General features: G+C 41.7%; 1 protein-coding gene across 4 annotated transcripts in view; it reads right to left on the bottom strand.

The window, feature by feature from the left end:
• LOC139556687 (choline/ethanolamine transporter flvcr2b-like) overlaps positions 1 to 15127 on the bottom strand; it is a 67971-nt gene that overhangs the window by 50667 nt on the left and 2177 nt on the right. For all 4 annotated transcript variants that reach the window (XR_011671166.1, XM_071370929.1, XM_071370930.1 and 1 more), the window contains exon 2: positions 4220 to 4361. Coding sequence is in view for 3 of the 4 variants with exons in the window: in XM_071370929.1 (XP_071227030.1) it covers positions 4220 to 4361 (142 nt within the window). In the remaining variant the exon portion in view is untranslated. The remainder of the gene's footprint in view (positions 1 to 4219; positions 4362 to 15127) is intronic.

The following is a 15127-nucleotide window of genomic DNA, read 5'->3' as shown; positions in this document are numbered from 1 at the left end:
AATACTATAGTGCCTATTAGAACATCCAATAGTCAAAGGTATATGAAATACAAATCGTATAGAGAGAAATAGTCCTATAATTGCTATAATAACTACAACCTAAAACTTCTTATCTGGGAATATTGAAGACTCATGATAAAAGGAACCACCAGCTTTCATATCATGTTCTGAGCAAGGAACTGAAACGTTAGCTTTCTTACATGGCACATATTGCACTTTTACTTTCTTCTCCAACACTTTGTTTTTGCATTATTTAAACCAAATTGAACATGTTTCATTATTTATTTCAGGCTAAATTGATTTTATTGATGTATTATATTAAGTTAAAATAAAAGCGTCCATTGTTCATTCAGTATTGCTGTACTTGTCATTACAAATATATATATATAAAAATTATATTTATATTTATATATATAAAAATCGTCCGATTAATCGGTATCGGAATTTTTTGGTCCTCCAATAATCGGTATCTCCGTTGAAAAATCATAAATCGGTCGACCTCTACACTAAATCTCCAGCACATTGCACACACGGGTCTGTGCTATGAACAGGTAATAAAACCTGTTAGAGATAGAAATCAGAACACTAGGTTACATATAAATGCAGGTTGTACAGTGCTTTCAGAAAGAATTCACACCTCTTGACTTTTCCCACATTGTTGTTGTGTTACAGCCTGAATTTAAAAATGGATTCAATTGAGATGTTTGTGTGACACTGGCCTCTACACACATACACACACACACACACACACACACACACACACACACAATACCCCATAATGTCAAAGTGGAATTAGGTTTTTAGAAAATCGTACAAATTAATTTAAAAAAATGTAATGTCTTGAGTCAATAAGTATTTAACCCTTTTGTTATGGTAACCTTAAACAAGTTCAGGAATATACATGTGTTTAAGTAACATACGGTTGGACTCACTCTGTACGCAATAATAATGTTTAACATGATTTTTGACTACCTCATCTCTGTACCCCACACATTCAATTATCTGTAAGATCCCTCAGTCAAGCAGTGAATTTAAAAAAAAACAGATTCAACCACAAAGACAAGGGACGTGAGCGTCGCAAAGAAGGGCACCTATTGGTAGATGGGTAAAATGTTTTTTTAGTGTTTTTTTAAGAAGAAGACATTGAATATCCCTTTGATCATGGTGAAGTTATTAATTACACATTGGAGGGTGTATCAATACACCCAGTCACTACAACGATACAGGCGTCCTTCCTAGGGCTGTGGCAGTCATGACATTTTGTCTGCCAATGACTGTCATGCAAATAACTGACGTTCTCATGGTAATTGACCGTTAATTAACATAAAAAACGTTTAGCATCTCCTGGCTTCCACGTTGTGTCCACAAAGCCACTGATGAAGACCTTTGGAACATCTACATTTAAATAAGCAGAAATCGCTCCGTAATTTCCTGGTTGCTAAAATTCTAATAATATTCTAAGTTCAGTGTAAGTGACATAAAAAATATATAAATAAGTAAAATCCTTAAAAATAGGCTACTAAAGCATGATTTAAAGAGAAGACAATGAAAAGACTAATATCTAATCTGTCATTTAGTTCTAAAAATGTTCACCTTAATTGAGCGAACAACATCGACCATATCCCCCGGTGAGTGCACGTATATTCACTCTTTATCCTGTTGGGTCAGCGCCACCTAAAAAAGTTGGACAATAGTTTCCTCCTCCAGTTTAGATGGACGTCATATTCTATTAGTGTCTCCACCTTCTCGTAGGCCTATTATATGGACCATGTGGTTTTTACCGATCTGTTTGTCAGTGGCATTAGACTAGGCTACCCTGTCATCTGTCGTATTAAAAACAAGATTCTGCTAATGTCTCCAAGTCATATAAAGTGTAGTAAAATTGCATGAAATGTGTTTATAAAAAGGGCAGATTTTTCCCGTGCAAAGAAAGGCTAAATCGGATACGTTTCTTCTATAGACTAAGCTACATGTGGGGCGGCAGGTAGCCTAGTGGTTAGAGCATTGGGCCAGTAACCAAAAGGTTGGAAGATCGAATCCCTGAGCTGACAAGGTAAAAATCTGTCGTTCTACCCATTAAACAAGGTAGTTAACCCACTGTTCCAAGGTAGGCTGTCATTGTAAATAAGAATTGTTCTTAACTGACTTGCCTAGTTAAATAAAGATTTAAAAAATTATAATAATACTTGACGCTACATGCGCCAAAGCATCTTTTTTGTGAAACAGTCATTGAGTTATATTATCCGCCTAAATTATGATTATCCAATCCAATATCTTACATAAGTCTGCAAATGCGATGATGCATGGAATGCTTTATTAGGCGCTTTTCTATGGTGAAAATGTGCTTCCCCAAACTTGAAACTCACGCGCAGCCTATATATGCTAGGTAGGCTACACCGGTTGTAAAGCGGATTAACGTGCTTCATTTAATGTGAGCAATAAACATAGGAGAAAGCTGAGAAACTCTTAAATAGAAGCCAGTCAAAACTCTGTTTTCACACACAACTGCACAGTGACTGGGCTTATAAGAACACACGTTTCACTAGGCTCTGTAGGCTATGGGTTCTCCAACCCTGTTCCTGGGGTCTTGTTCCACTAGGCTATGGGTTCTCCAACCCTGTTACAGAGGTCTTGTTTCACTAGGCTCTGTAGGCTATGGGTTCTCCAACCCTGTTCCAGAGGTCTTGTTCCACTAGGCTATGGGTTCTCCAACCCTGTTCCAGAGGTCTTGTTCCACTAGGCTCTGTAGGCTATGGGTTCTCCAACCCTGTTCCAAGGGTCCTAAGCCTATAGGCTACATTTTGAAGTATTTTGGCCACTTTAGTTGTGATACCAACCTGATCAAAACATATGGACTAGACTACATGATGCCTCTGTGGTACCAACCTGATCAAAACATATGGACTAGACTACATGATGCCTCTGATACCAACCTGATCAAAACATATGGACTAGACTACATGATGCCTCTGATACCAACCTGATCAAAACATATGGACTAGACTACATGATGCCTCTGTGGTACCAACCTGATCAAAACATATGGACTAGACTACATGATGCCTCTGTGGTACCAACCTTATCAAAACATATGGACTAGACTACATGATGCCTCTGTGATACCAACCTGATCAAAACATATGGACTAGACTACATGATGCTTGCTACTATGATTTGAAAAAGTTGACTGCCTCAGACTGCACACATCATTCACAAGTGATAATATTGTCACTCATTAGACTGACTATTCTCAATTTAATCTGTTCTTCACATGTAATAAATAACGTGTGAAATTAGTTTTGATTTAGATTGGACCATTATGCATCTGTCAGAACAGGTCCAGGGTAAAGAAAATACATGTCAACCATATGCACTTGAATAGCAAACGGAGGACACTTTTCCCTGCGGTTCATTTTCATGCCATCCAGGTAGGCTATACTCCTGTTGTAAAGAGAAGCAATGTGCTTAATATTAGGAAAGTTGAGAAATAAATATAGTAGGGCTAGCCTATAGAAAGCTGATGGGATCCTCCTCTTTTTAATAGAGGCCATCACTCTGTTTTATCACTCCATTGCATAGCCTATAGAAATGTTGTGTAACATGAGCTCATGGGCTCTCATGAAGTGTTCGATTAGATTTTCCATTACATTAGCATTGATGTCAGAGGGATTATGGTCACCGTAACAGCCCTAGTTCTTCCTAACTCATGTTGCTGGAGATGAGTTCACCTTTCAGCAGAACAATTACCTAGAACACAAGGCCAAATATACACTGGAGTTGATTACCAAGAACACATTGAATGTTCCTGAGGGCCTAGTTACTATGTTGACTTACTTCGGCTTGAAAATCTATGATAAAACTTGAAAATCTATGATAAAACTTGAAAATGGCTGTCAGCAATGATCAATAACCAACCTGACAGAGATTGAAGAATTTTTTAAATAATATTCTGCGAATATTGTACAATCCAGGTGTGCAAAGCTTTTAAGAGACTTACCCAGAAAGACTCACAACTGTATTCACAATCGCAGGTCATTCTACCATGTATTGACTCAGAATGTAAAAAAAAAAGTTTTCTAAATTAAAAGTTAGAATTTCAATCCATTTTTATTACACTTTAACACAACAAAATGTTTTAAAAATGGGTTATATATATATGCATTAGTAAGAGTTTAATGATGTGATGTTTATATTTATAGTATAATAATAAACATGTTACCTATGACGACCAGTATGAAGAGCAGCGTAGCAACTCCTGCTGTGATGTAGAACATGATACTGATGTGATAGGCCAGCTGATCCATGTCCTCCACGTTAGGCACCAGGATGGGAGGGACCAGGAACCCAATGGCTATACCCAACTGGAAGAGAAGAAACAGACAGCATAGCTTTAATAAAAACAACTGCAGAGACATCTCCTTATTGGAGATGCATGTTGGGAGACAGAGAGGCTGGAGATAGCCAATAGGGGTGGCTGTTGTAGACAGAGAGGCTGGAGATAGCCAATAGGGGTGGCTGTTGTAGACAGAGAGGCTGGAGATAGCCAATAGGGGTGGCTGTTGTAGACAGAGGGCATTCATTCATTGTAGTACGAATGTAACTCGTCTCAAAACTGATTGACAGACATGTTGGGTGCATGTTGGGCCATCCCTTCAGAGGTCCCGGTGATCAAATCAAAATGAATTTATAAAGCCATTTTTACATTCAGCAGATGTCACAAAGTGCTGTACAGAAACCCGGCCTGAAACCCAAACCGCAAGCAATGCAGATGTAGAAGCACGTTGGCTAGGAAAAACTCCCTAGAAAAAGAGAGGAACCAGGCTCTGAGTGAGTGGCCAATCCACACTAAGTGATATAAGTGGAAATATTGAACAGCCAGTTGAAGGAGGAAGCCATGTAGCATCTTGTGTAATAAGACCATAACAGGCCATGGGCCATACAGTCCCATGGCCTGTTATGTCACTACTACACAAGTGTTATAGTGACATCAAAGTGGGAACAGTACCAGAGCGCCAAGTCTATGACCAAAAGGCTCCTCAACAACTTCTACCCCCAAGCCATAAGACTGCTGAACAATTAATAAAATCGTCACCGGACTATTTACATTCCCCCACCCAACCCCACCCCCCCTTTTGTACACTGCTGCTACTCGTTTAGTATCTATGCATAGTCACATCACCCCTACCTACATGTACCTCAACTAACCTATACCCCTGCAACTGACTCGGTACCGGTACCCCCTGTATATAGCCACATTATTGTTATTCTTATTGTGTTACTTTTTAGTATTATTTTTTTACTTTATAGTCTACTTGGTAAATATGATCTTAACCAACAGTGCAATTCAAGAAGAGTTAAGGGCTTGTAAAAAAGCACAGGTCTACAATTGTTGTATTAAGCGCATGTGACAAATAAAGTTTGATTTGATGTAAGACAGGAAGTAGATCATAGCCAATCGAGGGACAGCTCATCGATGTTGTAGAAACGCATGGAAACGTTGCCGACGACGCCCTACTGCAGCCACATGAAGGTGTTGCTGTCCGACGCCCCACTGCAGCCACATGAAGGTGTTGCTGTCCGACGCCCCACTGCAGCCACATGAAGGTGTTGCTGTCCGACGCCCTACTGCAGCCACATGAAGGTGTTGCTGTCCGACGCCCCACTGCAGCCACATGAAGGTGTTGCTGTCCGACGCCCCACTGCAGCCACATGAAGGTGTTGCTGTCCGAAGCCCTACTGCAGCCACATGAAGGTGTTGCTGTCCGACGCCCCACTGCAGCCACATGAAGGTGTTGCTGTCCGACGCCCCACTGCAGCCACATGAAGGTGTTGCTGTCCGACGCCCCACTGCAGCCACATGAAGGTGTTGCTGTCCGACGCCCTACTGCAGCCACATGAAGGTGTTGCTGTCCGACGAAGCCCTACTGCAGCCACATGAAGGTGTTGCTGTCCGACGCCCCACTGCAGCCACATGAAGGTGTTGCTGTCCGACGCCCTACTGCAGCCACATGAAGGTGTTGCTGTCCGACGCCCTACTGCAGCCACATGAAGGTGTTGCTGTACGACGCCCCACTGCAGCCACATGAAGGTGTTGCTGTACGACGCCTTCAAGCTATGTCAAGTTGGTTTTTGATCATTTCTAGGCAGCCATTTTCAATTCTTGCCATAGATTTTCAAGACGATTTTAAGTCAAAACTGTAACTAGGCAACTCAGGAACATTCAATGTGGTCTTGGTAATCAACTCCAGTGTAGATTTGGCCTTGTGTTTTACGTCATTGTCCTGTTGAATGGTGAATTCATCGTGTTTTACGTTATTGTCCTGCTGAAAGGTGAATTCACCCAGAAGATCAGGAGAGTCACCCAGAAGATCAAACCGGAAGACGCTGCTACAGCCACCAGACGCTGCTAAATCGGCTACAATCATTCTGGCTGTGGATACGGAGAACATCAACATGTGTGTGTGTTGCTCAACCTACAAGAGAAGGTCTTACTCGTCGTAACTGACAACTGGGCAACATAGTCAAGGGCTGATATTATAATATATGTACTTTGGGAAGCGCGACCACTCCAATGCACGCTGCCCGACATGGTTCTCACGTAGGACACACGGCTGTATGAGGCAACTATGACTCTGAACTGGCTACAAGGCTACATTATGACTTACAACTACCTGAACTACCTGTTCACTACCCTCCTGCTCTCCGGGGATGTGCAACTCAATCCTGGGCCCAACATCACCGAGGCAGCGATACGCACCGGAGTGGAAAGCGGTGGATGGCCTCGTCCACTGGTCGTCGCCGATGTGGAAGTGGGTGAGTGCTATGGTCCTATGGTTTCTCTCGACTCACCCGGCTCCAGGATAGATTTTGACTCTTCAAACATACCCAAGCCGCTATATGCGATCCCTGACTCTGCTTCTGGTACGCAAGCTGTTTTAATTAGTTCCCCGCATCCAGTGCAGTCGGGAGGGATTGCTAATTGCGCTACCGAACTGCCCCTAATCAAAACGAAACAAAACGGCCTAAACCCAGCCGTCAGAAAACACAGAAAATTTAACTTTTTTCAATGTGTCAATCACTCTCGAGTCATCTGGGACCCACGAGCTAAGCCCAAGGGACTACTAGGGGGGCACTTGAACATTCGTAGTGTCATTCCAAAAAGTGATCAAATTCAACATCTACACAGACTCCAACCCAACCTTGACTTTCTCTGCCTCTCAGAGACATGGCTCCATAAAAACTCTCCATCTGCTGCTTTGATTGTGCCTGGCTACAATGTTTTCAGGAGAGACAGGACTGAAGGAAGAGGAGGGGGTGTGATGATTTACATTAAAGAACATATCCGATGTAAACAAATTGAGTGGTCATGTGATAATGAACTAGAACGTATTGGCCTGAACATTACACTGTCTCCCCAAATGTCTTTTACCCTCATTGGAATGTATAGGCCACCTTCCACCAAAAGTGTGTTTTTTGATCAGTTTAATAACATGCTTAGGGAATGTGATTTTGGGAAAGAGGTCATCTTAATGGGAGATTTTAACATTAATTATGAAGACAAGTGTTGTAGGAAAACCCTCAAACGGATCACTAATACCTTTGACCTTACACAGCTAGTTAAAGGGCCAACCAGGGTGACTTGTTGCTCTAAAACACAGATTGATTTGGTGTTCAGTAATAAACCAGAGAGAGTGACTAAATCATTCAATATGGTTACTGGGCTATCTGATCATAATCTGACACTTATAGCCAGAAAGCTGTCTAAGAGCAGGTTTAACCTCTCTACTGTTAGAAAGCCTGATCAACTAAGAATACCTAAGAGTGAATTAAGCTATTTTGAAAACGCAATTAAGGGAATTAACTGGAATGATCTCTTGTCCTATGCAGACGTGGAAGCTGATAGTCAAGTTTTTCTATCCACAATCCAGACTACATTAAATGGTTTCCTAAAGAAAATCAAATCCAAACCTGGCCAAAAGAGCACTCTTCCTTGGCTAAATGGAGAAATCTGGAAATTGATGAAAGAACGAGATTATTATCTAAAAATAGCCCTAAGATCCAAATTAGAGCATGACAGACGTAGGTTTACCATGTTGAGAAATAAGGTGATGAAAGAAATCAGACAGGCCAAGGCAAACTTTTTTATTAACATAATTGGTGAAGCAAAGGGAAATTCTAAACTGATCTGGGAGAATCTAAAAAAGTTAACAGGGAAAGACCATAGTAACACTGCAAAAAGACTAGAAATCATGGTGAATAACAATCTAACACAGGATGCAGTCGAAATAGCAATAGCCTTCAATTCCTACTTTATTGACTCTGTCAGGGTACTGACACAGAACCCCTCCACTGGTTTCTGGGGCTCAGTGCTAGTGAATGATGCTCAACCTGTCTTCATCATAAGGGAGGTTTCTGAGTCAAAGGTGGACAAGGTGATTAGCTCACTAAAGAACTCTAAAGCCAAAGATGTGTTTGGGATGGACTCTACCTTTCTTAAAAACTACAGAGTCACTCATTGGCCCCATTACTAAGGTCACCAACACATCTATTGGTCTCGGGGTGTTTCCAAGGGTATGGAAGTCGGCCATAATAACGGCCATCTTTAAATCAGGCGACCCTGCTGACGTGAGTAACTACAGGCCCATTAGTATATTACCTGTGGTGTCAAAGGTTGTTGAAAAGTGTGTAGCAGAACAACTGATTGCCCACCTCAACAACAGCCCCTTCACATTACACTCCATGCAGTTTGGCTTCAGAGCGAAACACTCCACAGAAACGGCCAACTGCTTTCTTCTGGAAAATGTCAAGTCCAAGATGGACAAAGGGGGTGTTGTTGGGGCTGTGTTTCTGGACCTAAGGAAGGCTTTTGATACTGTTAACCATGAGATTCTCATCACAAAATTGTCCAAGTTCAACTTTTCCCCCGATGCCTTGAGATGGATGAAATCATACCTTGAAGGCAGAACTCAGTGTGTCAGAGTGAGCAATGAGCTGTCGCCCACTCTTAGCTATGATGTGGGTGTGCCCCAAGGGTCAATACTGGGGCCCCTCCTGTTCAGCCTGTACATTAATGATCTGCCTTCTGTCTGTACTGGGTCTGAAGTTCAAATGTATGCAGATGATACAGTGATATATGTGCATGCAAAGAGCAAACAACAAGCTGCACAATAACTCACTACTGTAATGGTCCAGGTTACAAAGTGGCTCACTACTGTAATGGTCCAGGTTACAAAGTGGCTCAGTGACTCGTGTTTGCATCTCAATGTGAAAAAAACTGTTTGCATGTTCTTCACAAAGAGGGCAACAGATGCTACTGAGCCAGATGTCTATGTGTCAGGGGAGAAGCTCCAGGTGGTATCTGATTTTAATTACCTTGGCATCATACTTGATTCCAACCTCTCTTTTAAAAAGCATGTGAAAAAGGTAATTCAAATAACCAAATTCAACCTAGCTAATTTCCGATTTATACGAAATTGTTTGACTACAGAGGTAGCAAAACTGTACTTCAAATCTATGATACTCCCCCACTTAACATACTGCTTGACTAGGGCCCAAGCTTGCTGTACAACAGTAAGACCTATTCAGTCTGTCTACAAACAGGCTCTCAAAGTGCTTGATAGGAAGCCCAATAGCCATCATCACTGTCACATCCTCAGAAAGCATGAGCTCCTGAGTTGGGAAAATCTTGTGCAATACACCGATGCATGTCTTGTATTCAAGATCCTAAATGGCTTGGCTCCCCCTCCACTCAGTATTTTTGTTAAACAGAAAACCCAAACATATGGCAGCAGATCCACAAGGTCTGCCATGAGACGTGACTGTGTAGTTCCCCTAAGGAAAAGCACCTTTAGTAAATCCGCTTTTTCTGTCTGGAATACACTGCCATCAGACGCACATAACTGCACCACATATCACACTTTCACAAAATGCTTGAAGACATGGCTAAAGGTCAATCAGATTTGTGAACATAATCCCTAGCTGTGTGTTGCCGCTTTCCATGTCTGTTGTCTGTAACTTGTGAGGTGTGGAAACACTTTGTTGCTTTTATGAATTTTGTCTTGCTGCTTTTTGTTCTATGTTGCTCTGTCTATGCTACGTCTTGCTTGTCCTATGTTGCTATGTCTGTATGCTATGTCTTGTTCTATGTTGCTATTGTCTATATTGTAATTGTTTTTAATAACCTGCCCAGGGACTGCGGTTGAAAATTAGCCGGCTGGCTAAAACCGGCACTTTTACTGAAACGTTGATTAATGTGCACTGTCCCTGTAAAAAATAAATAAACTCAACTCAATCTCCCAGGGTCTGATGAAAAGCAGACGTTCAGGTTTTCCTTTTGAGTTTTGCCTGTGCTAAGCTTAGCTGTATTCCGTTTCTTATCATAAAAAAAACTCCCAAGTCCCTTCTGATGACAAGCATACCCATAACATGATGCAGCCACCACCATGCTTGAAAATATTAAGAGTGGTACTCAGTGATGTGTTGGATTTGCCCCAAACATAACCCTTTGTATTCAGGACAAAGTTAATTTCTTTGCCACATTTTTAGCAGTTTTATTTTTGTATTTTACCTTTATTTAACTAGGCAAGTCAGATAAGAACAAATTCTTATTTTCAATGACGGCCTAGGAACAGTGGGTTAACTGCCTTGTTCAGGGGCAGAACGACATTTTTACCTTGTCAGCTTGGAGATTCGATCTTGCAACCTTTCGGTTACTAGTCCAACACCGCCCCAGGTAACCTAGTGGTGTGCCTTATTACAAACAGGATGCATGTTTTGGAATATTTGTATTCTGTACAGACTTCCTTCTTTTCACTCTGTCATTTAGGTCATTATTGTGGAGTAACTACAATGTTGTTGATCCATCCTCAGTTTAGCTGTGCCACTAGAGATCCTGGTTCGAGTCCAGGCTCTGTCGCAGCCGGCCGCGTTCGGGAGACCCATGGAGCGGCGCACAATTGGCCCAGCATCGTCCGGGTTAGGGGAGGGTTTGGCCGGCAGGGATGTTCTTGTCCCATCGTGCACTAGCGACTCCTGTGGCGGGCTGGGCGCAATGCACGCTGACACGGACGCCAGGTGTACGGTGTTTTCTCCGACACATTGGTGCGACTGGCTTCCGGGTTAAGCGGGCTTTGTGTCAAGAAGCAGTGCGGCTTAGCTGGGTTGTGTTTCGGAGGACGCACGGCTCTCGAACTTCGCCTCTCCCGAGTTCGTACGGGAGTTGCAGCGATGAGAAAAGACTGTAACCAACGGTGGAAAAAGTACCCAATTGTCATACTTGAGTAAAAGTATAGATACCTTAATAGAAAGTTACTCAAGTAAAAGTCACCCAATAAAATACTACTTGAGTTAAAAGTATCTGGTTGTAACTATACTTAAGTATCAAAAGTAAAAGTATAAATAATTTCAAATTCCTATATTAAGCAAACCAGACAGCACCATTCTCTTGTTTTTATTTTATTTACAGATAGCCAGAGGTGCACACTCAGACCTCATTTACAAAAGATGCATGTGTTCAGTGAGTCTGCAAGATCAGAGGCAGTAGGGATGACCGCGTGTCTTCTTGATAATTGGGTGAATTGGACAACTTTCCTGTCCTGCTAAGCATTCAACATGTAATGAGTACTGTTGGGTGTCAGGGAAAAATGTAAGGAGTAAAAACTACATTATTTTCTAAAATAAAAGTAGTCAAAAATATAAATAGTAAAGTACAGATTAGAGGTCGACCGATTAATCGGAATGGTCGATTTCAAGTTTTCATAACAATTGGAAATCGGTATTTTTGAACACCGATTAGCCTTTTTTTTTTTTTTTTACCTTTATTTAACGAGGCAAGTCAGTTAAGAACACATTCTTATTTACAATGACGGCCTAGGAACAGTGGGGTTAACTGCCTCGTTCAGGGGCAGAACGGCAGATTTTTACCTTGTCAGCTCGGGGGATTCAATCTTGCAACCTTACAGTTAACTAGTCCAACGCTCTAACCACCTGATTACATTACACTCCACGAGGAGCCTGCCTGTTACGCGAATGCAGTAGAAGCCAAGGTAAGTTGCTAGCTAGCATTAAACTTATCTTATAAAAAACAATCAATCATAATCACAAGTTAACTACACATGGTTGATGATATTACTAGTTTATCTAGCGTGTCCTGCGTTGCATATAATCGATGCGGTGCGTATCGTTGCTCCAATGTGTACCTAACCATAAACATCAATGCCTTTCTTAAAATCAATACACAAAAGTATATATTTTTACACCTGCATATTTAGCTAAAAGAAATCCAGGTTAGCAGGCAATATTAACCAGGTGAAATTGTGTCACTTCTCTTGCGTTCATTGCACGCAGAGTCGGTGTATATGCAACAGTTTGGGCCGCCTAATTTGCCAGAATTTTACGTAATTAAGACATAACATTGAAGGTTGTGCAATGTAACAGGAATATTTAGACTTATGGATGCCACCCGTTAGATAAAATACGGAACAGTTCCGTATTTCACTGAAAGAATAAACGTTTTGTTTTCGAGATGAAAGGTTCCGGATTTGACCATATTAATGACCTAAGGCTCGAATTTCTGTGTGTTATGTTATAATTAAGTCTATGATTTGATAGAGCAGTCTGACTGAGCGGTGGTAGGCAGCAGCAGGCTCGTAAGCATTCATTCAAACAGCACTTTACTGCGTTTTGCCAGAAGCTCTTCGCTGTGCTTCAAGCCTATCAACTCCACAGAGATTAGGCTGCTGTAACCGATGTGAAATGGCTAGCTAGTTAGCGGGGTGCGCGCTAATAGCGTTTCAAACGTCACTCGCTCTGAGACTTGGAGTGGTTGTTCCCCTTGCTCTGCATGGGTAACGCTGCTTCGAGGGTGGCTGTTGTCGATGTGTTCCTGGTTCGAGCCCAGGTAGGAGCGAGGAGAGGGATGGAAGCTATACTGTTACACTGGCAATACTAAAGTGCCAATAAGAACATCCAATAGTCAAAGGTATATGAAATACAAATGGTTGAGAGAGAAATAGTCCAATAATTCCTATAATAACTACAACCTAAAACTTCCTACCTGGGAATATTGAAGACTCATGTTAAAAGGAACCACCAGCTTTCATATGTTCTCATGTTCTGAGCAAGGAACTTAAACGTTAGCTTTTTTACATGGCACATATTGCACTTTTACTTTTTTCTCCAACACTTTGTTTTTGCATTATTTAAACCAAATTGAACATGTTTCATTATTTATTTGAGGCTAAATTGATTTTATATTATATTAAATTAAAATAAGTGTTCATTCAGTATTGTTGTAATTGTCATTATTACAAATAAATACCTTTTTTCCCCTCTTGTTTTTATTATAAAATCGGCCGATTAATCGGTATCGGCTTTTTTGGTCATCCAATAATCGGTATGGGTATCGGCGTTGAAAAATCATAATCGGTTGACCTCTAGTACAGATACCACAAAAAACGACTTGAGTTGAGTTCATTTTTACAGGGACAGTGCACATTAATCAACGTTTCAGTAAAAGTGCCGGTTTTAGCCAGCCGGCTAATTTTCAACCGCAGTCCCTGGGTAGGTTATTAAAAATAATTACAATATAAACAATCATTGAGCAGTGAGCACACACAGAGCAACATAGGACAAGCAAGACGTAGCATACAGACAGAGCAACATAGGACAAGCAAGATGTAGCATACAGACAGAGCAACCTAGAACAAAAAGCAGTAAGACAAAATTCATAAAAGCAACAAAGTGTTTCCACACCTCACAAGTTACAGACAACAGACATGGAAAGCGGCAACACACAGCTAGGGATTATGTTCACAAATCTGATTGACCTTTAGCCAGGTCTTCAAGCATTTTGTGAAAGTGTGATATGTGGTGCAGTTACGTGTGTCTGATGGCAGTGTATTCCAGACATGGGAAGCTCTCACAGAGAAAACAGATTTACTAAAGGTGCTTTTCCACAAGGGAACTATACAGTCACCTCTCATGGCAGACCTTGTGGATCTGCTGCCATAAGTCTGGGTTTTCTGTTTAACAAAAATACTGAGTGGAGGGGGAGCCAGGCCATTTAGGATCTTGAATACAAGACATGCGTCGGTGTATTGCACAAGATTTTCCCAACTCAGGAGCTCATGCTTTCTGAGGATGTAACAGTGATGATGGCTATTGGGCTTCCTATCAAGCACTTTGAGAGCCTGTTTGTAGACAGACTGAATAGGTTTTAATGGTGTACAGCAAGCTTGGGCCCAACTAGTCAAGCAGTATGTTAAGTGGAGGAGTATCATAGATTTGAAGTACAGTTTCGCTACCTCTGTAGTCAAACAATTTTGTATAAATCGGAAATTAGCTAGGTTGAATTTGGTTGTCTGAATTACCTTTTTCACCTGCTATTTAAAAGAGAGGTTGGAATCAAGTATGATGCCAAGGTAATTATAATCAGATACCACCTGGAGATTCTCCCCTGACACATAGACATCTGGCTTAGTAGCATCAGATACCAGCTGGAGCTTCTCCCCTGACACATTGACATCTGGCTCAGTAGCATCAGATACCACCTGGAGCTTCTCCCCTGACACATAGACATCTGGCTCAGTAGCATCAGATACCACCTGGAGCTTCTCCTCTGACACACAGACATCTGGCTCAGTAGCATCAGATACCAGCTGGAGCTTCTCCCCTGACACATAGACATCTGGCTCAGTAGCATCAGATACCAGCTGGAGCTTCTCCCCTGACACATAGACATCTGGCTCAGTAGCATCAGATACCAGCTGGAGCTTCTCCCCTGACACATAGACATCTGGCTCAGTAGCATCTGTTGCCCTCTTTGTGAAGAACATGCAAACTGTTTTTTTCACATTGAGATGCAAACACGAGTCACTGAGCCACTTTGTAACCTGGACCATTACAGTAGTGAGACACTTTGTAACCTGGACCATTACAGTAGTGAGTTCTTGTGCAGCTTGTTGTTTGCTCTTTGCACATATATCACTGTATCATCTGCATACAGTTGAACTACAGACCCAGTACAGACAGAAGGCAGATCATTAATGTACAGGCTGAACAGGAGGGGCCCCAGTATTGACCCTTGGGGCACGCCCACATCATAGCTAAGAGTGGGTGACAGCTCATT

Source organism: Salvelinus alpinus, chromosome 27, assembly GCF_045679555.1.
Source record: "Salvelinus alpinus chromosome 27, SLU_Salpinus.1, whole genome shotgun sequence".
NCBI classification, from domain to species: Eukaryota; Metazoa; Chordata; class Actinopteri; order Salmoniformes; family Salmonidae; genus Salvelinus; species Salvelinus alpinus.
Note: the sequence above shows the minus strand (reverse complement) of the source record. Positions and strands in the feature narration are given on the sequence as shown.